The 25,926-nt window shown below is 34.6% G+C and overlaps 2 protein-coding genes across 13 annotated transcripts in view; one reads left to right on the top strand and one right to left on the bottom strand.

Moving 5' to 3' along the window:
• The window catches only part of sfl (N-deacetylase and N-sulfotransferase sfl), a 500,037-nt gene that overhangs the window by 143,884 nt on the left and 330,227 nt on the right, over positions 1 to 25,926 (bottom strand). The window lies entirely within an intron of this gene.
• Positions 18,272 to 23,904, top strand: LOC149033249 (uncharacterized). Of its 5 annotated transcripts, none has more exons than XM_089170079.1 (4): positions 18,272 to 18,959; positions 19,043 to 19,091; positions 19,200 to 20,358; positions 20,460 to 23,904. In XM_089170079.1, the coding sequence occupies exons 3-4, from the start codon at positions 19,209 to 19,211 to the stop codon at positions 23,819 to 23,821; spliced, it is 4,512 nt and encodes a 1,503-aa protein (XP_089026205.1). In that variant the 5' UTR covers positions 18,272 to 18,959; positions 19,043 to 19,091; positions 19,200 to 19,208; the 3' UTR covers positions 23,822 to 23,904. The 5 variants fall into 5 exon arrangements, with proteins under 5 accessions (XP_089026205.1, XP_089026206.1, XP_089026204.1 ...); XM_089170080.1 differs by having other exon boundaries at positions 19,193 to 20,358; XM_089170078.1 differs by lacking the exon at positions 19,043 to 19,091.

The raw sequence follows: 25,926 nt of genomic DNA, 5'->3' as shown, positions 1-25,926 counted from the left end.
ATTTAATCGCCAAAACATAAGACACCATTTTTATAGAGCAATTAATTTCCTACAAAAATTTGTATTGTGCACTTTTTAATAGTTATTTATTGAAGAGTTATAAAATTCATAAACAAAAATTAAATTTGTCTAAAAATCATCAAATTTAAATCTTCAATATCATTCAAATGGTGAGGTTTATGGAAAAAATATAAGATACCTTTTTTGTAGAGCATTAAATTTCCTACAAAATTCGTCTAGAACATTTTTCTGTACAATCAATAAATAATGAGGTATGAATTTTAATCTATTAGACTGAAAAAAAATAAAAAACTGCGATGCGGAGGATCTTTCTATTAAAATTAAAAGCTCATATTTGGTGAGAATTGTTTTAAGGTGTCTAGCAACCCATTTTTCCGTGGCACTTGAAAAAAAAAATAAGTCATTTTTTTGACCCACCCTAATATATATACATTATATAAAAAATATTTTCATACAGATAATTTCATAAATGTGAAATAAAATTAGAATCGGCAAGTTACGTTCATTAATTATCATCACCCAAGAAGTCGTTTGGTATGGCTTTAGGTTGGTTGATTAAATTAAAGAAGATCGTCTCTTCTCGAAAAGTTGAACGGTACTAAAAATGCGTTATGCGTTGCATTTTGCATAGACAACAGTAAAGTTTCGCAATTTAATATGCACGAGTCGGCGTTAGTTAACGTTAATTAGTTCCATAATGAAACTCATAATACATAGTTAGATGCGACTCGTCATTAATTATCAACTTCAATTTGCGGCTTGTGATAGCCAAGTTAATGTACTTTAATATTATTATTTGAAATTTCGGCTGTACGTTCAGTTCTAAAGAGAGAAAGAGAAAGTAAGAAAGAATGAAAAAGTGGGAAAACAAAATTTTCATTCAATTTTTCGATTTATGTTAAAGTATTTGAAACACAATGGATATTTTTAAGGATTCTTCGTATATATAAAAATAAATTAATAAATATTTTTAATCACATTATATTTGCAAATTTGAATAGGATATTTCTCAACAACGCGCATAAAATTTTCAAGCAATTGAATGTTATAAGCATTTAGTTGGCCGGTAAGTTTATGCCATTTTTCAGAAAAATTATTATACGTAAGTGAGTGGTAGAATGAAAAGTCTTAAGCCTAAAATAAAAAGCATTTTTTGTCAATCAAACTTGCTTTTAATTTTCGTTGTAGTCTTAAAACTGTTCAATCCATACTCGTATATTAGAAATATCAATTAACAAAAAATTTGCAATTAATGGTAATCCAATATTCGAATAAATTCGAATTCGTGAAAAAAATTGAGCCGTTGAACTGATTGAACCGAAATTTAAACTCGAAACAAACGTACATTACATTTGACTCAATATATTTATAGTTGTATATATTAGTTCGTAAATTCCTCGATATCAATGATCTGCGAGAGAATGCATACAAGTATGTACAGTTTATTACCTCAGAGAACATTGAAATCATGATTGTATTTACCTCAACAAGTTGATACTTTCACGGATAGTAAAACGTAATCGATATGTGTGCACGTAAACATATACGTATGCATCTATGTATATAAGTATTTGTATGTATATGTATGTAGTTCGCTATTGAAACAAAATAAGCAAATGCAGGAAATACTCATCGTAAAATCGAACTCGTTTCATTTTGACGATTCGTTTATCGTCCAATATAAAAGGCGAGTTTTCTGCGGTCGACTGCTTTCAGTTGTCATTAATTGTATTTTTTAAATAACCAACAAAGAGAACTCATAAGTAGATCTTTATAAAGGAATGTGATGTAGGTAAAATCGGAGATAAAAATCAAGCGAGTTTTTAACGATGCTACTAAATTAAAAATGGGCTACGATATGATGACGGTGATAAAAATAATAATAATAATAAAATGAATAATAATAATAATAGCAATAATAATATTACTCGTCTTATCGAATAAATTATCCCATTTTTATGTTGACGAATAACAAAATTATTAAAATAATAAATTCGCAAAAAGAAAAAGGAAAAAAGCAGGAAAAAAATTAAATTTTCACAAAATTATTATTCATGAAATAAATATGAAACAAAGTGAACAATTTTACGGATTTCAATTACTTACCTCATTCATTTATTTTCTTTTGTATGAAACATAGTTTTCATTCCATCAATATTAAATAAATCAGTAAAATATCTCTGTATAAATATCAACGTCATTGCACTCATTTAGTCTAACATAATATTCTTTATCTTTTTCTTTTTTTTTTTTTTGTAATTCCCAAACCAATTTTTTGTCCAATATCGTTTTCTATACCTAAACCTAAACATTTATTTTAAAACACAACACACGTGAATAAGATACACACATAGTAGAGGATCTCGTGATAAACGAGCATCGGTATCGATTCAACGAGTTCTTAATCAACCACCAACGTTGTCCTTCGTACGCGATTAAACAACAACGACACGGAGGACCCTGAACGATCATGGGGGCACGTGTAACGACTTCGATTAATCGAGCATGCTTTTGTCCTCTTCGTTCTCATCGTCTTCGTCTTCGTCTTCGTCTTCGTTTTCGTAACGTTCGTTCCTCGACGACGTCGTTGTCGTTGCCTCTGTTGTTGTTTATGCCCTTGTCCCGTTGCTGCAGTTGAGTAATTTTTTTCGCTGTCATCGAAACGCATTCTGAAGCAAGAAGGGGAGTCCATTAATCAATGCCTGGCGCCAACCCCATAGCAATACATGTTGTCTTTTCTCTGTTATTCCTCTACTTTTTGTTCCTTCTACTTCTTTCTATTCTTTGTTTTTTCTATTTCTTCTTCTTCGTTCTCATCATTCGTTTTTTTTTTATTTATTTCTTATTTTTTTCTCGCATACACACCTGCGCGTGAGACACAAATGTATATTTTTACGTGTGTGTGTTTTAAAGTTAGGTATCAAATAAAGGACCAGTGAATAGTAGCTGAGTAAAACGTTTTCACATGAAGAAATAAAAAAGGGCTTAGGAAAAAGGGAAAGAAAATGAGGTCTCCCGAAAGAATAACACCTTTCTTTTTGCTTCATCCTTATCCCTTTCTCTTTCTCTCTCTCTCTCTCTCTCTCTCTTTCTTTCTTTCCTTCTCTCTCTTCTTCACTCTCCAGAGAGCTGACCTGACATTTTTCTAGCAAGGAAAAGATATTGATACTTTCCGAAGAATGCGGTCGATTCGTAGAGGGCAAAAGAGAGAGAGAGAGAGAGAGAGAGAGAGAGAGAGAGAGAGAGAGAGAAGAGTGAAGGAGTGGGTGGAAAATAGCTAGACGTCGTCGAAAAAGTCTTTTTCTTCTTCTAACGTAAATGGACGGCATACGAAGACTGGTTGATGGTGGTAGTGGTGGTGGTGGTAGTGGGTGGCTGCTTGGTTGTTTGCTTGCTTGCTTGCACGCTCAATGCCTGCCAGAGGGATGGAATTTAATTACGCGAGTAGGAGGAACGCCTCGTTAAGAGGAAACTCCTCCAACGAACTTCGATAATGCCTTCGCGCTTTTACCTTACCACAGTTGGCCCCTCGCGGACTTGAGATTTCTCTACCCTTATTCTCTCAGTTTCTCCCTCTTTCCCATTCCACCTCCCTTCCGCCCTTTTCTTTCTCTGTTCTCTCTCTCTCTCTCTCTCCCTCTCTCTCTTTCTTTCTCTCTATTCCGCATTTGCTCCTGTTCTTATATCCTTTCTCCTTATTTCGGTGTTCGAAAATCTCTCGACTTTCACAAAAGCGACACGTTTTCAACAAAAGTAATTTCGCGGTAAAATGCTATGGAATGTGTGTTAGGAAACTTTCGAGTATCATTATTGGATCCTCAAATCCTCATTGCTTTACAATCGAAAACGAAGTGCTGCCCGGTATTAAGTTTCTCTGATTTAATTAAAAATCTCGTCGACGTATAAGCAGTTTCGTTTTTCATTTTCCCCTCTCTCTTTATCCTTCTTTCTTTTCTTTTTTTTTCTTTATTGATAGATAGATGATAGATATGAAGAGACATAGAGGGGCGTTAATTTCCTTTGATGAATCGAATTACGAACGGTTTCAATAATTCGACGTGCCGTCGTCTACGATAATACTGTTTGCATTCTAAAGTTTGGTCGGAGCTTTACTCGTATCAAAGAGTGAAATGGAAGAAGTAGGGGGTGAGGGACAAGGAACAAGAGGAGGAAGGGAATGAGGATTCGGTTAGTTGAAGGGTTGGAACCCTTTCCCGTAGAAGGGTTAGGTTGTCTCCACAGAGTTCCTTCCAAGGGTTGATACACCAATGCAAAATATCATCCCAATCCCACCCAATCTTCTATTCCCATCTCTATACTCCTACACATAAATATGGAAAGTAGACAGGCATTTTCGTATTCACTCGGTGAATTCACAAACGTTTCCTACTTTCGTGCATGTATATAATCAATGTCACATCGATTATCCAACATTTCAGGACACTTAAATTTATTTAGCGATTCATGGATAAGCAAGTGAAATTTATTTTGTAATGGTTGGTATTTGTTAGGAATGTATTTAAAATAAATTATTTATAATATATAATGAAATATCATTATATGATATAATGGTTGGTATTAAAACGGTTAATACAAGAAGTGACAATATTTATGATAAAATATCAGGATGCGTTGAATGTGTAATCCTATAATACAATTCTGTTAATGAAGATTTATTTAAAATACCGATAAATTATTGTTTATTTATATTGAAGAATTTATTTTATAATTAAGTGATTAAAAATATTTATAAAATATCAGACGATTTGTTTTACAAATTGTTAACTAAAAATATAAATACATAATGATTCATTCATTTTACGAAATACTTGTAAAAAATATTTGAATTATGTATAAAAAGACATATTATTGACCAAGTGAATGCAGATATTTGATGACGCCTAACTTAATCTATAAAAAAATTCTTTGGAAAAATATTCCACCACTGTTGGTACTTAATCCAAGAGTTTCTCTTTTACTTGTGGAGAGAGAAGATCGTTATCGGAATGCATAGCGTACATTGATTTAAAGGTCGGAGTCAAGAGTGGAGAAGCATCCAGACGAAAAAGGCCGATAAAAAGAGGAAAAAAAAAGAAAGAAAACGGAAGAAGATAAAGGAGATGGAAGCTGCTCGATCGACTCGAGATGATTACGCGAGCTTTCCTGATTATTCGTCCGAATGGAAGAAGCATCTTTCTTCTTCTTCTTCTTTTTCTTCTTCTTCTTTTTCTTTTCCTCTTCCCCTTTCCTTTCCTTTCCTTTCCTTACCTTTCCTTTCCTTTACCACTTTTTCTTCCTTCCACCTAGTCATGATTTGCCTTCCACTCTTTCAAACAACCTATCGAAAAGAAATAAGTCCAAGCAAAACGTTTGTTTTTCTTAACAGATTAAATTTTATATTCTAATCGGTCTAGAATCATATCTGTTCACCATACACACCATTACACACACGCACGCATACACATATATATGAGAACATATTTACAAGCGTTTCGATGCACCCCAATAGCATTTTAATCTGGCAAATGCATTCCCACATTATACTACGGCCCCTGAACTTTCTCTCTTTCCCTCTTACTCTATCTATCTCTTTTTCACTTCCTCGTTACATACAGCGGCGGTTGCACGAGGTGAATATCCTGAGTTGAAAGTGCGATCTGACAGCGAGTCAATAGGCTAATTCTTCTCGTAACGCTGTACCAGTGTACGTTCTTCGAGCTGTATTACAAAAATACATCTCACGAAATAATTCCAAAATGTATTCCTTTATAAAATGGGCTTCTCAAATTTACTGATCCTCTTTACCCGATTAAGTACTTTCGCGATCTTTGATATTATACAACATTATACCAACTAGAAACACGAATTCCAATATTTACCGACAATTAATCGTGGAATATACTTATTCGAAAATAAACGAATATAATTTTACAGTTTATTAAAACCATGCTAAAATATCTGCAATCCCATACGAGAATTGCAAATTATGTTTTGAGAAACTCTCTTCTAAACACACATGCACGTTACAAACAAAATCAACGAATGATCCCATAACTTTCATAGAAAAACGTTGCTCGATAAGCAATTATGAGCACAAATTTAACTTTAGAAAATTTTCAGAAATATCATAAAAAAAGGTTTATCGAAACGACTAAGGGAAGTAAAGAGAACCAAAAAAAAAAAATACAACCTATGAGAATGATAAAAAAACCGAAAGAAGGAAACGGTGGAGCAATCCGACCGAGAATTTCAGTAACATGATTCACAAGGGTTGCCAGAACGGAAGGGCATCTTTATTGCCAAACGCAATAAATTTCGAAGTCCCTTTTTCCAAAGAAAAACGGCATGAAATACTTTGGAAACAAATATTCTTCGTCGACCGCAATAATGCATTCGAAACGAGACAAACTCGGACGGTAAATCTTCGAGCATCGATCATGTTGGTAAAAAACTCGTAAGCGCGTGGCTACCTTGTCAAAATTGTCGGAGATAGGGGAAAAATTGTCAGGAAGAAAAGAAACGAACAAACAAAAATAATACAAAAAAGGAGGTGAAGTGGGAGGAAGGGGGGTGAAAGAATCTTCGAACTATGTCGCTTGGGACCTATTACGATTTCCTTTTTTTCTAGTTTTTTTTCTTCTGGCAGATTACGTATCTTCGTCAGAAAAAAAAACATAAATAAAATAGGGGGGATGGCTGAGGGAGAGGTAGTAAAAGAAAAAAAGATTAAAGTAAACTCATATTTCCCAAGTGAAAAATTTTTCTATTCTCGTAATAATTCCCTGAGGAGATGGCAACTATAATATCGAGGTATTTTATTAGGTATCAGAGCAAACGGAAAAGAGTCTTCCCCCCAACAACTACCCCTGCTTTCCACCTCCCTTTCCACCCCTTCTCCTATTTCTCACGCACGAACTATCTCGATAACTCTTTGCGCTCCATTTACTTCCTCGAAGAAGCGAAGATCAAATGTTAATATTCCATCTTTGGAAGCTATTCCTGTTCGATTCTTACCTTGAACAAATAAGAGGTGCGGAAGTAAGTAACATTCTTTCCTTTTCACATACTTCATAGATTTATTTGAACGTAATGTTCAAAGTTCGAAAAGAATAGTTTCGTTTCTAAGACGGAAAATATTTCATTTAAAGAATTTTACTTTCTTTTGATATAATAAGTTACTATTTAATACGATATTTCAATTTATAAAACAAAATGGGAAAGGAATAATTTGTACAAAATATATTATATTTCCGTATCACGAAATGTTATTAACTGATAGTAAAAAAAAAAAAAAAATTTGTATAATAATTATTTACGGCATAAATCAGATAAAAAAAATCACTCTTTGTGGTAATAAAAAAAAAGAAAACAAAAACAGAAAAAAGGAAAAGAGAGATAAAAAAAGGAAAAGTAAATAAATATATAATAAATTATGGTAGATTACAATGTGTCACGTAAAATGAGATACGTTCGATGGTTTGGTTCAGGAAGAACTAAACAGGTGTCGGATCCCGTTGTAATCGTCCGTCACGTACACACGTCAAAACGTGCTGGACGAGTAGGATTACGATCCACCACCACCACAATTCTCCGGAATATAGGATTTTTTTGTTTCGTCCAACCAAGCGATACGTTTCGACGAACCCGATGATACCAGACAGGCTACACCACCGACCGGACCGGACCGGATCGGACCGGACGCGATAAAGTATCCCGCAGTACGCTTGTCTCTCGCTGTCCGGGGCAATTCGTCTATCCAACGAATACAAGATGGACGGGCAAAATTAAATACAATGAACAAACGAGGACTCGACGTCTTTTCTCTCCCTCTCTTCCTCCCCCTCTCTCCCCCTTTCTCTTTCTATCCCTTTCCTTCTTTCTGCCATTCAACAATACGCGTTTCCCACTTTTTCGATAAAATTGATAACGGTATTATTTCAAATTTTTTATTTAATTTTTATAATTCAGTTTGCATCGTATATTAATATTGTTCTAACGATGAATTCATTTTTACTATAAATGTAAGTAGAGGGTTCGAGAATAATTTAGAGATATAGAATAATATATACATATTATATATATAAATAAAATATAGAAAATATTTTATTGTATAATTAATCATTCTCGTCAAATAATTGATTCAAATAATAAATTAATAATAAATATTAATATTAATAAATGTTTTTCAGATAAATTTTTCTAATATGAAACTCAACAATATCTTAACAAATAAAAAATTGAAAACAATAATGTAATTTTTATAAAAATCAATAATGTTAATACTTTGACTGTCGCGTTAATTTTACATGATTTGCCTGTAAATATAACCGCGATTTTGACAATATGAAGACAGCATAGCCTGATCGATAAAACAAACGGCAATTACGGTTGACCACCAACGCGTGACAGTCCAACGTATTAACATTTTGATTCTTTTTTTTGTCAAGAATCTATCATCGAAAACAAAGGATTGTTGCCTTGGTTAATAAAATTTATCACAAATTTCTTTCTTACAATGACGAATAGCTACATAAATATTTATGCAGTAGAAAAAGAGAGAGAGATAGAGAGAGAGAGAGAGAGAGAGAGAGAAAGAGAGAGATGCATTAGGTTGAAAATAAAGAAAAATAAAATTATATTTTTTGAGGTCGTGTTTATAATTTTAGTCTTATGGGGAAAACGTCGAGAAGAGTATAAATTGAGTCGAGCAAAACAATATTTTTTCAAAGGTGAAAGAAATAAATATTCGTGCAATATAGAATAAGAAACAAGTAGAAAGAGAAGAAGTGTGAGAGAAGTAGGGGTAATAATTTCGTAAAAATCAATGTACGCATCTGCATCGAGATGATTGCATCGTATGTATGCGTGGAAAAGCATATGTTATGAATGACTCTTTCGTCTTCTCGAGAACAAGAAAGAAGATGAAAAAGAGGAGGAGGAAAAGGCGGAGAAGAAGATGATCATGGCGGTGAAGATAATTATGGTGAATTTCGAAGAAAGAAAAAAACATATGAGGAAAGTGTAAAAGAAAAAGTAAATAAAAATACTAATACTAAGATAGTTATAGAGTTGGCAAGGTTATTCGAGTGTTCACGCGGTTGGTTGACTCGTAAGGTTCACGAATAAGACGCGAGATGTCTTGTGGAAAGAGTGAAAGAAAAAAAAAAAGAAATAGAAAGAAAGAAATAAAAAAAGAAAGTGAAAAGGTAGAGGAAGTACGATAAGGATGGCACTGAAGAAGAAAAAGAAATTGTGGAAAAAAGGTGGAAGAGCATGAAGGAGGATGGAGGATGATGGAGGGAGCCGACAAGTAAACGGGCCGACATGACAGCATGTACACGGCTGAGTTAGAAAGGGGAGAAAAGTGTCGTTGAAAGAAAAAGAGAGAGAAAGAGATGGTAGTTAAGACGAAATTCAGTGGGGTGTTTACAAGAGTGGAAAATAGTTCTGATCCGTTGATGATGTTGGTAACACTCTTCACAGTCTTGCTGAACCATGACCGCAGGATATTAGCTTTGGTTAAAAGCAATTAACAGAAGAAGCTTAAATGAAAGAACTTTTTCTTCTTATTTCTTTCTTCCTTTCTTTTTTTTATGTTTTCTCGAACTATCTTTTGTTAAATAATATTACTATTTAACAAATTAAAATTTTTATTAATATAATATCAATATTCAGTAACAATTTGTAAGTTCATAAAGTTGTATTATAATTACGTCAGAGTTGCGTTGTTATATGCTAATGAAAAAAAGATTAAAAAAACAATTTAAAAAATATCAATCTTGATAATAATAATATAGAAAAACAAGTTAATTGTCTCGTTGAAGAAAAATGTAACAATTTGTATTTTAATTACCTTTATGTAAAAGTTACAACACATACATATATTAAACTACACGGTAATCTCGTCGAAGTGATTTCACTACTCCGTCCTTTAACCCTTTATCGCATATTGTATAATACACACTACGCGCGCCCAAATTTCTATCCTTTTTTGCCTTCTTTTTTCTGATTTTTTTAATTTATTTTTTTCTTTTTTTTTCATAACGTCACAGAACCGACCACGATAGTTTCATTATTGTTGAACCAGCCTGAACCAGCCAGCAGCGAGCAACGTTTGGTATACAGCAACGTCCGTGCGTTCTCTACGAGTATCTACCCAGAGCTCACGGCTTTTACGTCGCAATTTTGCCGATTGCGGGCTGTTCTGAGCGAATTTCCCCGCCACATTTTCGCTCACCGCAACTGGACCCAATCTGTCAGCGACACTACCCATTTTCGACGCACCGTTTTGTACGGCCGACAACCTTTCGGAAGGACGCACGCTTGCTTTTATCGAAAATGTTCCTCTATATTCTATTCACCCTTCTACCCCCTCACCGCTATCTCTTTTTACGTATTACATCAAATTGAATTTCGAACAAACAAACTAAACGTTTTGACTTTTTAAGCACCGATTCGGGTAACACTTCACGATCGTTTAATATCAATTTTTGATTTTTTTCTCATGTCAGTTTTCCGAAATCGGATTCCTAGTAAACAAACTGAAAATTGATACTTTTTAAAGGATCGTTTAGGTAACACTTACTTTACTATCGTTCAATATTAATTTTTGATTTATCTTTGTGTCATGTGAAATCGAATTTGGAGTAAACAAATAGATAATGGATATTTTTATTAAATATCATTCGAGTAACGTTCCAAGATTTTCAACGAAATTTTTTATTATTCTTTTTTTACATGAAATTGAATTTATAGGAAATAAATAACGAAATATGGATTTATTTAAACATTATTTAAATTTTAAAAGTTTTACGATCCTAAGTATTACTTACTTTCTTTCTCTATTTCTGTCTTTCTTTTTCGACCGATAAGCAAAGTAAAAATCAAAGATTGAGAAGATCTCACGTTTGAAAGATAGGTGGTAAAATAAAACAACTCTTCGAATCATTTCTCCACCACGTAGCCAGCCTTCTGCTGCTGCTGCTGTTGCTTCGACGAGACCCGTTTTTACCGGTAAGGAAGGAAAATCCAAGAAGAAGAAAGGACTGCTCGCTTGTTCTCTCTTTTCTTCAGATTTTCTCGTTGCTCGTGATTTGCCACGTAATGTTAGGTTGCCTCCTTTCTTCTTCTTTTTCTTCCTATTTTTTTCTATCCCCCTCTCTCTTTCTCTCACACATCTTTCTAAACACTTTTATTTCCTAGTAAAAAGACAAAAGAAAACTTGGATGATTCTCGTCAAGTTCACCTTGTAGTGGCTATAATTTTGGCCGTTTGATACCTTTTACGATGAATGAGCTTGTTAAACGCAATGTAGGACGATCGTATTAAGAAAAAGAAAAAATAATATAAAGAAAAAAAAGCAGCTCAATAACTAAATAAATCAAATTTTTCTCCATTTACTGAAAAACAATATAATGAGTTTCTTGTTTTTTTAGAAAGTAAAATGTTTTATACTATTCATTTTAATGAAATGTCATTTAGATTGGAAATTCGGTACTTTACTACATTCGCTACAAGGAGAATAGTGAAAGTTTCGTAAAGGTGCTCGTAAACGCATTAATGCGGACTCCCATTTTCGTGAAGAGAAAATACAGAATAATAGTGAACGTTTTCACCCACCGAATCCCCCTTTCCACTAGTCAAAAGCGAGGTAACGTGTAAGCAGCCTAAGTACCCATACAAAAGTGTTTTCTCAGTACTTGGAGAGGCAATTCCTTTCGAAGAAGGGCAGATGAGGAAGAAGAGGAAGTAAAAGAGAAGGAGAAGGAGAGAAGGTAGTAGAACAGGGAGGGGAAGGGGTTAAGGAAACTAATGCTAATTTAGTCGCGCATAACGCCAGCACCACCTGCATCGCCCACCATACAGTCAGAAACTTGCCGGTTTCGGAACATGTTAAGACTCAACGAAAATCAAGTTACGAGGTACGAAGATGTTTGGTAGTAGACGTCTCATTGTGACTACTGCCTTCGAAAACGTATTAACAAAATTTCCCCTAATGTTTGTCGCCTAAACGATTCCTTTCAATTATTTTCTTTCTTTTCGATTCGTTTATTGGAAACGTCTATTAATTTTGCTTCTTGACCAAAATTACAGAAAATTAATAATGTTAAATATACAAGGGTGGGTTAAAAAGATTTAAACCTATTCTTTCGACTATGGTCAACAAGTAATAGTAAGTTTTAATTGAAAACAAAGAAATAAACAGACGACTTCATTATTTTCTGTTCAGGGAAAAACACATGTACAACACAAAAGCTATTGAAACAATCTCTAGAAAATTTAACTAGCTCGGCAGCTAGCACTGGATTCAATTTTTCCAAAAGTAAATCCAAATACATGACCTTCTGGCGAGGCAAGAAGAAACTACTCACCATAGAGCTCATGTTAACTTCCTTACCTATCAAATCAACAGAATATCTAAAAATATTGGGACTAAAATTTGACAAAAAATTAATATTGGCGTAACATCTTAAGAACCTCAAAATAGACTGCTAAAACAAAATTAACTCTTTTCAGACGTATTCAATTTGGACATAGGTTTCGTAGCGGTCGGAATTAATTTATATATATATATATATATATATATATATATATATGTAAGAGTGAGAGAAAGACGAAGAGTGCGAGTGTATGGTGTGCGTGAAAACAATTGATGAATGTGAAAGATGTGTAAGAGTATGCAGCGATATCGGTATAAGTGTGAGTGCGCGCAGCGATATGGATATGAGTGTGAGTGCACGCAGCGATATCGGTATAAGTGTGAGTGCATGCAGCGGTATGAGTATGAGTGTGTCTAGTAAGAAAGAAAAGCGAGCGTGCAGCCCGAAGTCTCTCGAATGTTCCCGAACCGGAAATCGGGAAAAGGTCTTTTGTTTAATCGGTCGGGAATTTTTTTTTTTTTTTATATATGACAGTTTATTTGCAATCTATTACAAAGTAACAATAAGCAAATTTGTTGGTAAAAATAGAATAGTACAAGAATAACATGCAGGTATTTCGCTCAATAGCTAATACCTTCTTAATATTAATATCACATGTATATCTTAATGTAACAAAAATATAATATTATATATTTAAAATTAACTCAGACTACTTGAAATATACTTAAAATCTAGTTATATTGTCTATCGGTTTGAATCTTTTTAAGCGGCGTAAATCGTGAACTTCGTTAAGCAGTTCATTAGCTAAGGTATTAGGGTGAAATTGTAGTTTTTCAGAGTACTTAGTAGTAGAGTTTTTAACAACTGACTTGACAGAGGGTATTTCAAGATCCTTAGAGATGTTTTTGTTAGTGACATACCATGGAGAGTTTGTTATAATGCGAAGTGTCTTTGATTGGAATCTTTCAAGGATTTCAATATTAGAGTTGGCAGATGAGCCCCAGAGTTGGATACCATAGGTCCAGATGGGTTTCAAAATACTTTTGTATATTATAACCTTACTATTGAGAGAAAGTTTGGAGTTTGGACCTAATAGCCAGTAGTGTTTCCTAAGTTGTAAGCCAAGTTGCTTCCTCTTTTGCCAAATGTGGTGTTTCCAGTTTAATTTACTGTCTAAGTGCATTCCTAGATATTTCACTGAATCTGATTGGGGAATTTGTATGCTATTAATTGATACTGGAGCACATGTTTGTTTTCTGAGTGTGAAAGTAATGTGCACCGATTTCGTTTCATTAATACGAATTCTCCATTTTTTTAGCCATAATTGTATACCCTACAAATTTTCTTGAACCAGGTTTGAAGCTAGTGTTAGGTTGGAGTGAGAAGCCATGATTGCAGTGTCATCTGCATAAGTAGCGGTGGTTGTTTGTTTATTCGTTGGTAGATCTGCCGTATATAATGTATATAAAACTGGTCCAAGGACACTTCCTTGTGGGACGCCTGACCTGATAGGATGTAGTTTGCTAAATGTATCATTTTGTTTAACAATAAAGTATCTATTATCAAGATATGACTTTAATAATTGGAACATACAGAAGGGTAGTGCTTTTTTAAGTTTGTATAATAAGCCTGGGTGCCATACTTTATCAAAGGCTTGAGTGACGTCCAGAAAGACAGCCGAGCAATACTTTTTTTCCTCAAGACTTAAGCTTATTTGACGGACTAGTCTGTGTACCTGCTCTATCGTAGCGTGCTTATTCCTGAACCCAAATTGGTGTGCAGGTATGGGCTGATTCACAGCTAAATGTGCATTAATTCTTTTGACAAGTAGCTTTTCTAGTACTTTCGATAAATGTGAGAGCAAACTAATAGGCCTATATGAGGTAACATGTTGAGGGTCTTTACCTGGTTTTCGTATTAGGATAATTTGGGCTATTTTCCATTGTATAGGAAAGTAGTTGAGACGAAGAATAGCATTAAATATTATTGTAAGAAATCTTATGCATCTATCAGGTAGTTCACGCAGTAGTTTGCCAGTAATCAGATCAATACCCGAAGCCTTCTTAACACTGATTTCTTTGTGTATTACCAGACTGATTTTGCTTGCTCTAAACGGTTTATGGGGGCTAGACAAATCTCCTGTTGCATACAGATACGTATGTACTTCCTCTTCTTCTTCGGCCGATACCTCTTGTGAAAAGGGTTGAAAGACTTCTTTGAGATGGTTTGCAAAAGCCGCTGCCTTTTCCGCATCACTCCTTGCTCATTTGTTGTTATCGATTTTGATGGGTGGTACACTGATTTGAGGATTTTTTATTTTCTTCGTGGCTTTCCAGAGAGAATAGTCTGTTTCTTTAGTTGGAGCTAATTTTTGAACATAGTTTTGGATAGTTAATTCTCTTTCTTCCAGGAGCAATTTCTTCAGTCTTCTTGTAGCTCTGTTAAGTCTGGTTTTATTAACGGGATTTCTGGACTGTTGCCACTGTTTTCTCAGTTTTCTTTTCTCAACAATGAGCTTTTTAATAGAATCAGAGGTTTCTAGTGGTGTCTCTTTGTTGGAAATTGTAGGTGTTGCTTCCCATGCCGCCTCCTGTATACTGACTGTAAAGTGTTCAATGGCGGCCTCCAGTTGTTCTTCTGTTTTCAGAGGTATGTTGCAGCTAACTTTTTCATTTAGTAGGCATCTATATATGTCCCAATTTGTTTTCCTGGTGTGTAATGTAGGAGGTGCATTTTTTACAATAACGCTGGAGCTAACATTTACTATAAGGGGAGTATGGTCAGAGGACAAATCTAGACTCGATTTAATATCTAGATAATGTTGGCTTATTTCTTTAACAACACAGAAATCTAACAAGTCTGGTATTTTATGTGGATCTGTGGGCCAATAGGTTGGTTCTCCTGTTGATAGTACATATAGTTTGTTTTTCTGGATGGCTTGATATAATTGTTTTCCTCTTGGGGTGGGAGTTGAAAGTCGAGAACCCCACCATGGATGTTTAGCATTGTAGTCACCCGCAGCTATGAATCTTGAGCCTAGAGTGTTAAAGAATTTTGTAAAATCGTCTTCCTTAATTGCATGTTTAGGGGGACAATAAATTGCTGATATTGTTAGGATACCCTGCCAGTCTTCTACAACAACGCTGGTTGCCTGAATGTACTCGAGATTGGATTTTTCAATTTCATGGTGCCTTATTTTAGATTTGATAGCTATGGCTGTTCCTCCATGTGCACCACCACTAGGGTGTTGAGTACTGTACAGCGTGTATTTATAAAGTTTAAGATAAGATTTATCTGTGAGGTGGGTCTCTGATATTAGCATTATATCAATGTCATTGTCTATTAGGAAAGTGTGTAATTCCTGGCTTTTGCTTACCAGTCCATTAGCATTCCAGATTCCAATTTTATAAGATATGTTAGCCATTATCTTAATTTCGATATGACTGTATTTAGAAGGTTTATCATTGTGTTCATGCTTGTCATTAACTGCATCATCATGTTTTCCATCTTATGTGAGGATTCATTTGAGGTAGTTGGTATATCTTGTTGAGAGTGATATGTTACATGGTGGTTGTTGCTTGATGCTTGTGCATAGGTTTTGCCTGGTTGTACCTCGCTGGATCTGGTATATGTGGAGTGAGTTATACGTTCTCTTAATTTAGGGAACATTTTGTTAATTAGTTGTTTTCTGATTACACATCCTTTATAGCTAGCTGGATGATTTTCACCACAATTGCAGCACTTCACTTAGTTGCTTCTATCTTTCCAATTACATTGCTCTGTCAGATGCTTTCCTGCACACTTAACACAATGGGGAATACGCGTGCAATAATTTTTGGTGTGTCCATGCGCCTGGCATCTTGTACATTGTGGTATATCCTTTTTTTTGTAGGGTTGTTCTACAGAGATAATGGTTTGTAGTAACTGTTTCAAATCATATATAAGTTTGTTATTTTCTTGTGGTTGGAGCTCTACAAAAAATAGTGGCGTTGGACCCCTCGTCCTGTTGTTGCGTATATTGGTAATTCTAACGACTTTATGACCACTCGCTTCAATTTCAGATTTTATTTCGTCCAGGTTACTAGAGGGATGGAGTCCTCTCAACACCACCTTAAAGTTTCTTTGGCTTTTGTATTGAAAAGTGTAAAATTGGGTATCTTTTGCTTCTAGTTCCTTTGCTATTTTAGTGTAGCTTATGGAGTTGTATGGTTGTACTTTGATTTCCTTATTTGTTAGGGTTTTTAAAGAGTACTCGTCTTTGGCAATATGATTTAGTAGTTCTCTAAGCGGAGATATATATTCTACTCCACTTATAAATATGGGTGGAGGTTTGTCTTGACGGTCTTGTGATTTTTCATGTCTTTCTGGGTTTTGATTGATAGGGGCAGTATTATTATTATTATTATTATTATTATTATTATTATTATTATTATTATTATTATTATTATTATTATTATTTGACTACTACTACTATCGTTTACTGTGTTGAGGGGTTGAAATCTATTTGAAGTTTCAACAGAGGTACTTAGCCAATAGCTCCTTTTCACAACATTTGTTGGGGCTGTATCACTGTCGCTGGTGTGCCAAGGTCTTTTTTTATTATTGACTAGTGTCCACTCATTTGCACGGTTGTTATTTGGTGCTGGTTCAGGTCCGTTAAGCTGCTGCTTTTGTACTGAGCTGACCTGCGAGGTGCCAGGTTGAAGGTAAAGGTTATGTTGGTGGTAGGGTTGTTGAGAAATATTTTGTACACCCGATTCGGCCATGTTATCTTAATGTGATAGCAACTGGTTCTGAAGGGGAGTAAGACTGTGCTGTAGGTCAAAGTGTGTATCCATAACCTCATGATGAGTTGGGTTGATTTGTGAAGAATTTAATTGGTAAAATTCTGCTTGTTGTTGATTGTTATGTGGCATGTTTAATGTTGCCGATAAAGTTTGGGTATCAGACTTTAAAAAAATTGCACTTTAGTTGCACTAACTCCGATAAGGATAAACGAAAAGAAAGAAAAACGGTTTCTAACCTACAGAGCGGGAAGAGTAGCGTCTTCACGCACTCACGCCATCTTACGAACTCCAAGGTCGGGAATAGTCTGGAGATTTCGAGAATGATTGACGGAAGTGATTGGGACCATTGGTGGGGTGAATGAGTATATAAGCGCGGCGAAGAATGCGATCTTCGCCTTCTTGATTCGGTGCGACTATTTGTGAGTGAAAGAGTGTAATACGAGTGTACTTAAGATTTCTAACTATTGTTACTTACTTTTCTTATCTTTTCTATCTCTTTAAACCTTAATAATTAAACATTTGTTCTATTATAATAAATATTTCTATTTTAAATTTAAATAAACCTTACATATATATACATATACACAAACTTTCATGTGTACTGATATTTGTCTCTGAATATCTTTTGAACGCTTAATTTAATCGCCAAAACATAAGACACCATTTTTATAGAGCAATTAATTTCCTACAAAATTTGTATTGTGCACTTTTTAATAGTTATTTATTGAAGAGTTATAAAATTCATAAACAAAAATTAAATTTGTCTAAAAATCATCAAATTTAAATCTTCAATATCATTCAAATGGTGAGGTTTATAAAAAAAATATAAGATACCTTTTTTGTAGAGCATTAAATTTCCTACAAAATTCGTCTAGAACATTTTTCTGTACAATCAATAAATAATGAGGTATGAATTTTAATCTATTAGACTGAAAAAAAAATAAAAAACTGCGATGCGGAGGATCTTCCTATTAAAATTAAGAGCTCATATTTGGTGAGAATTGTTTTAAAGTGTCTAGCAACCCATTTTTCCGTGACAATTGAAAAAAAAATAAGTCATTTTTTTGACCCACCCTAATATATCTATATATATATAAAAATCTCGTGTCACAGTTTTCGTTCCCATACTCCTCCGAAACGGCTTGACCGATTTTGATGAAATTTTTTGTGCTTATCCGGTATCTATGAGAATCGGCCAACATCTATTTTTCATCCCCCTAAATGTTAGGGGTAGTCCACCCCTAAACTTTTTTTTTCATTTTTTAGACAAAATTTGTAATTTCTATTTTTTTATGATACAGCATACAAAAATACATACAATCCTTAATTTTCACCCTTCTACGATCAACCCTTATTTTTTAATAGCTATTTTAGTAATTTAATCATTTTTCCTCTCCGGTCGATAACTGATCAATCGTCATTTATTTAGTTATTATTATCCCCGCCAGATGTTTATAGGTGTCACTTCTGACCCAGTAAACAGCACGGAGTAGGGATGAGAACGAAGCCGGTTTCCTTTATTTTTTACTCCCTACACAGTTGTCGGCCATCATTATTGTTTATGCATCAAGTGTAGTAGTAACGTTGACAATTATTATTTTGCTATCTCAGTGTAACTCTTATATTAACTTTTAATCATTCCTATTTTATCAATAATAATTAAATTATCAATTTTGAGTGTATTTTGCACGATTAGTTAATCAAGTGATTTTATAACCTCAAAAGTACTCAACACGTGACACGAGCTTCCAATAACAACGGATTTTGTGTTGTAAGTATACTTTTTTTTATTTATGTTGTTGATCTTATAAAAATGTAATTTTAATTTAATTTTATTAAATTATCAATTTTGAGTTCAAGTGATTACGTGACACGAGCTTCCAATAACAACGGATTTTGTGTTGTAAGTATACTTTTTTTTATTTATGTTGTTGATCTTATAAAAATGTAATTTTAATTTAATTTTATTAAAAAAATGTAATTGAACAATTAAGATTTTCATAGTTTCCAGAAAATCACAATGCCAAGAAAACGCAAAGGGGCTGATTTGAGCCGCAGTACAAGTAAAGCTCGAAAGTTGCGAAATAGCAGATCCGAAAGAACAGAAGAACAAATCCAGCAACAAAATACTGATGCACGTGTCAGAATGGCGCAATTGCATCAAGAAGAGCCAGAAGATACACGAGCTGAACGCAATGAAGTCAGAAGATTAGAACAACGAAAATCACGCCGTTTCACAGTCAATAGACGAAGAACAAGTGACCAACAACGACAACAGGTACATCGAGCATTTATATCTGATTCATTCCTGCGTCTAGCATTCCAGTATGAGCCCGATATTGAATATTATGCTCATTCAAAAGTGGTAATTGGTGCTATGGACAAGGAATGTCCGCATTGTCATGCTCTGAAATTCAAAAATGAGCCAGCTGGGATGTGTTGCACGTTAGGAAAAGTGCAACTACCTGAAATTGAAACACCACCTGAACCATTGAACGGCTTACTTATCGGCACGGATCCAGATTCTAATGTGTTCCTGAAGTCAATTCGAAGTTTCAATTCATGCTTTCAAATGACATCGTTCGGAGCAACAGAAATAGTTCGAAATACTAATGCAAATGGTCAACAATTCAATTCTACATTCACAATCAGAGGCCAAGTTTATCATAAAATGGGCTCACTGCTGCCAATGCCAAACGAACCACATAAATTCTTACAGATCTACTTTATGGGCGGCGAGGATTCCGAAAGCGCACTTGCCAATCGCGTGAATGCACGTTGTGATTATAATAACCTTGATTCACTTTATGCCAGGCGCATCGTCAGCGAGCTAGATGCTCTTTTGAACGAGCACAACGAGTTGTTGAAAATATTCAAATCACATATGCACCAATTACAAAGCGATAATCACGCTATCGTCATTAATCCTGATAAAACACCAGCTGGAGAGCATATTCGTAGATTCAATGCACCCGTTGTTGATGATGTTGCTGGAATCATGGTTGGCGATTGTACAGCTGCACGAGAAATTGTGATTCGTAGAAGAAATAATAATCTTCAGTTCATTGCTGACACACATCGTTCATATGATGCTCTCCAATATCCGCTAATATTCTGGAAGGGACAAGACGGATATTGCATGAACATAAAACAACGAGATCCCGTATCAGGTACTTCATTGATTATTAATTTGATCATTAATCATTTAACAAAACAATTAAATTATTCAACGTATTAAATTTAAATTAATTTTTATGAACAAATATTACAGGAGCTGAAACAAACAAGAACGTTAGCTCAAAGGATTATTATGCGTACCGATTAATGATTAGACGTGGCCTGGACAACGTCATTTTACGATGTCGTGAGCTTTGTCAACAATTCATGGTCGACATGTACGCGAAGATTGAGAGCGAACGACTAAGATACTTACGATATAATCAACAAAAGCTGCGCGCGGAAGAGTACATTCATTTGCGAGACGCTATCAACAACAACGCCGACGTCGCCGAAATTGGTAACCATGTCATTTTACCATCATCGTACGTAGGCAGTCCACGTCATATGCAAGAATATATACAAGATGCTCTGACTTTCGTGCGCGAATATGGACGACCATGTTTATTTATCACGTTCACATGTAATCCAAAATGGCCAGAGATTACATCTTTGCTACTGCCTGGCCAAAATGCAATACATCGCCATGACATTACAGCACGTGTGTTCAGACAAAAGTTAAAGTCTTTAATAAGTTTCATTACTAAATCATATGTATTTGGTCCCACACGTTGCTGGATGTATTCGGTTGAGTGGCAAAAGCGAGGATTACCTCATGCACACATTTTGGTTTGGTTCATCGACAAAATCCGTCCTGAAGAAATTGATAGTATCATTTCTGCGGAAATTCCAGATCCATCCACTGACCAACTGCTGTTTGATATTGTTTCAACAAACATGATTCATGGTCCATGTGGTACTCTTAATAGTTCATCGCCTTGCATGGCTGATGGAAAATGTACTAAAAATTTCCCTAAAGATTTTACCAATGATACGGTCACAAATGTCGACGGATACCCAATATATCGTCGAAGAAATCCTGAAAATGGCGGACAATCATTTATTAAAAATATCATCAACACAGACATTGATATTGACAATCGTTGGGTGGTGCCATATTCGCCTTTGCTAAGCAAGACATATAATGCTCATATTAATGTTGAGTTCTGCAGTTCTGTGAAGAGCATCAAATACATTTGCAAGTATATCCATAAAGGCAGTGATATGGCTGTGTTTAGAGTGGAAAATACTAATGTGAATGCTCCTCCAGTGAATAAAAACGATGAAATAACGCTCTACCAAATTGGTCGGTACATCAGCTCCAATGAAGCTGCTTGGCGTATTTTTGGTTTTCCAATTCATGAACGGGATCCAGCAGTTGTTCACTTAGCCATCCATCTTGAAAACGGTCAGCGTGTATTTTTCACGAACGAGACAGCGATTGATCGTGCAATAAATCCACCTAAAACTACACTCACTGCATTTTTTGAATTGTGTAATCGTGCGGATGATTTTGGTGCCTTTGCACGAACATTACTCTATTCACAAGTACCACGCTATTTCACATGGACTCAAACAAAAACATGGATGCCCCGCAAGCAAGGCTCACCAGTTGCTGCATGTCTCAATATATTTAAATCAAACGCCTTGGGGCGATTATTTACAGTCAATCCAAGACAAACGGAGTGCTTTTATCTTCGACTGTTGTTGGTTAATGTTACTGGCCCATTATCATTTCAAGATATACGTAAAGTGAATGGGCAACAATATCCAACGTATAAAGATGCATGCCTTGCACTCGGCTTGCTGCATGACGACAACCAGTGGGAATGCATGCTTGCTGAAGCTGCATTGAACTGTACAGCAATACAAATTCGTCTACTATTCGCTATAGTGTTGACTACATGTTTCCCAGCCAGAGCACAGATATTATGGGAAAATCACAAAGATTCAATGACTGATGATATATTGCATCAACATCGTATACGGTGCCACGATCTAACCATAACATTCAGCGACGAAATGTACAATGAAGCATTGATTGCTATTGAGGATCTTTGCATTGCCATTGCCAACTTACCAATTTGTAATTTCGGTATGAATTCGCCAAATCGAACTGCATCTGATTTAATGAATACTGAAATGAATCGTGAACTGCAGTACAGTACTGTAGAAATGGCAGCGATTGTTGCCCGCAATGTCCCACTAATGAATGAGGAACAAAGAACCATTTATGATCGCATTATGCTCGCAGTTTCAGCTGGACAAGGTGGGTTCTTCTTTTTGGATGCACCGGGTGGAACTGGCAAAACATTCGTTATTTCGCTAATTCTTGCTGAAATACGATCAAATAATGGCATCGCATTGGCCGTTGCATCATCGGGCATTGCAGCAACTTTATTGGATGGAGGTAGAACAGCTCATTCAGTATTTAAGCTACCACTAAATATTCAGAATAACCCTGACGCAGTATGCAACATTAAGAAACAATCGTCCATGGCCACTGTGCTGAAACGGTGTAAAATTATTATTTGGGATGAATGTACTATGGCACACAAACATTCACTTGAGGCGTTGAACAGGACATTGAAAGATCTTAAAAACAGTGACAAACTATTTGGCGGAACTCTGTTGGTCCTTTCAGGTGATTTCAGACAAACACTTCCAGTCATTCCACGTTCAACATACGCTGATGAGATCAACGCTTGCTTAAAATCATCTCCATTGTGGCGTAATGTTGAAAAATTACAGCTAAAAATAAATATGCGCGTTCAAATGCTTCAAGATCCATCCGCTGAAACATTTTCAAAACAACTCTTAGATATCGGTGATGGAAAACTTGCTATAGATGAAACTGGATACGTAAAATTACCGACCGATTTCTGCACAATCGCTGATTCGCAAGATACTCTCATTGAACAAATATTTCCCGATGTACACACACAGTACATAAATCATGAATGGCTTGCCGAAAGAGCGATTTTAGCGGCAAAAAATGTAGACGTTGACAATTTAAATCTGAAGATACAAATGTTGTTGCCAGGGAACTTGGTATCATATAAATCTATTGATACAGTTTGCGACGACAGCGAAGCAGTAAATTTTCCCACAGAGTTTTTGAACTCACTGGATTTGCCAGGCATGCCACCGCATAATTTACAATTAAAGGTTGGATCTCCAATTATCTTGCTTCGTAATTTGAACCCGCCCAGGCTGTGCAACGGTACGCGATTAGTCATTCACAAATTAATGAAAAACGTGATCGAAGCCAGGATTTTAAATGGCAAGTTCAGAGGTGAAAATATACTCATACCACGGATTCCTATTATACCTACAGATGTGCCAATTCAATTCAAACGTATTCAGTTTCCGATTAGATTGGCATTTGCAATGACTATCAACAAATCCCAAGGTCAAACAATGTCTGTTTGTGGATTAGATTTGAGAACACCATGTTTTTCACACGGACAATTATACGTGGCATGCTCTCGAGTGGGTAAACCATCCAGTTTGTTTGTGTTAGCTAAAGATGGACTAACAAAAAATATTGTTCACGCTATAGCATTAAGAGATTGATATTGTTTAATAGTGTTACTGTCGTAATTGTTTAATTAATGATATATAATTTTAAGGAATAAATTATAATAACTTAAAAATAATGTTTGCCTTTTGTTATTTTTATATTCCCTCATCATTCACAGCGCTCCATGCTTATTTCACGCATATACCACATTCTTACATACATACAATATACACACTCTAACATACATACATACTTACAAGGAGTAAGCTATTTTTTGTCTGGAATAAAAAATTATATACTGAATTTTATTAATTAATAAATTATCTTTGTTTTATCAGTTTTACGTTCTTTCATTTAACGATTTTTAAATCGATCTGATTATGAAAAAGTTTTCACCTCGAAAAAAGCCACAGCAACGCGTGGCCGGGGCACCCTAGTATATATATATGTTTATTATATACAGTGGCGGCCATATACTTACGTACATACGGAAATATTTATATTTTTATAGGTATTTTCAACTTAAATTAATTTAAATTAACTCAAATTAAATTAATACGATTAATATTTGAGCCGTTTATTTTTAAAGTGGCCTAAGTCCATTTTCCAAAAAAATCGAGTTAGTTACCGTAATAGTTTCAGTTTTACATGATCTTTTTATTCTGAAGCAATTTGTTACATAAATAATTAAAATCATGAAGATTTTGTTGCAAAAAATTTGACGATTAACGAAATGATGAAAAATTTATTTTGAAAGTGGCCTAAGTTTGTTTTTCAGTTTTTTCCGGTTGTCATGGTTACGTGTACAACTGCATGTTATTTATCAGTAAAAAAATCAATATAAAAAGTGAAAGACACATTATAGCTTACAGTGACACGTGCACCGGGCAAAATAGAAACATTAAAATAGCTTTAATGTGGTTAAAAATTGTCCAATCTTTGGAAAATAATGTAGAAATCATAAATCACAAATTTTTAATATCAGGACATTCATTTTTACCAAATTATAGAGATTTTGGCGTGGTAGAAATGTCATTAAAAAAAAATAATTTACTGTTTGTTCCCCAAGATTATTACAAGATTATGAAAAAGTGTCGGAAAGGTAATAATTTTATTGTAAATGAAATAAGACAAGAAGATTTTGTAACAACAAAATTATTAGAAGATGCAATTTTTAAAAGAGTAAAAAATTCTAATGGAGAATCAATAAACTGGCTAAAAATATGTTGGATGCGTTTTGTCAGAAATGAACCGTATAAAATTTTCTATAAGACATCAATGAATAAGAATGAAAATTTTAAAGTCCTGAATTTATTACCACGTCGGGGTAGACCAAAAAAGTTCGAAAATATTGTATTGACATCACTGTATAAAAATATCAGACAAATTACAACAGTAAAATTCAAGGACATAATGGACCTATTACGATATATACACCGGAACATCATGATTACTTCAAATCCCTTTCACACGCCCAAAATGTAGATAAGTAGTAAATTGTTTTGTAATAAATTTATGTTTGTAATTTTTCACGTTATGTAGTTAATTGAATCGCATAAATTATGTTCCTGAAGTGTTTTAAGGATATGTAAAATAAATTCAGTATTGTTTTTTTTTTTTCAATTTGAAGCATCTTAAATTATGTTGAATGGACTTGGGCACCTTCAAATTTTATAATGAATCTGGTTGTTAATTTTGAAAGTGGCCTATCTCCATTCGTGGTTAGAAAACGCATATTAATTACTTAATAATTGCCACTATTTTAATAGGAAATATAAATTTGAAGCCTTTAGATACACTTAAGCAATATAACTCGTTAGTATCTTGTACGTATATTTTTAAATTCATTGAAACGCAAACCCTTAAATACCTCGATTTTAAGATAAATGGACTTAGGCCACTTTCAAAATAAACGGCTCATTTAGTAGCTAAGCCCTTATTCTTTAAAACCTCGGCACACTTACGTTCCGTAAATTCGATAAGTCGAACGCATCGGCTAACTGGTATTTAAGACCAAGCTTCTTTAATTATGGCATACAATTTGTTAATATTTTATGGCTTTTGTTTTTTTACATGTTTGTCCACGTCAATTCATAACATTTTAATGGGGTTTAAGTCGGGAGATTGCGTTGGCCACTTCATTAAACTAATATTGTTT

Source organism: Polistes dominula, unplaced genomic scaffold (assembly GCF_049000335.1).
Source record: "Polistes dominula isolate Pdom_NZ unplaced genomic scaffold, Pdom_raw_medaka contig_15, whole genome shotgun sequence".
NCBI classification, from domain to species: Eukaryota; Metazoa; Arthropoda; class Insecta; order Hymenoptera; family Vespidae; genus Polistes; species Polistes dominula.
The sequence above is the reverse complement of the archived record's forward strand: the minus strand, read 5'-3'. Positions and strand labels throughout refer to the sequence as shown.

Bases quoted from the DNA above. Each gene is read 5' to 3' on its own strand.
- LOC149033249 (XM_089170078.1), top strand. From the start codon at position 19,209: ATGCCAAGAAAACGCAAAGGGGCTGATTTGAGCCGCAGTACAAGTAAA. The intron at 20,359-20,459 runs GTACTTCATTGA...CAAATATTACAG, and splicing joins ACAACGAGATCCCGTATCAG to GAGCTGAAACAAACAAGAAC.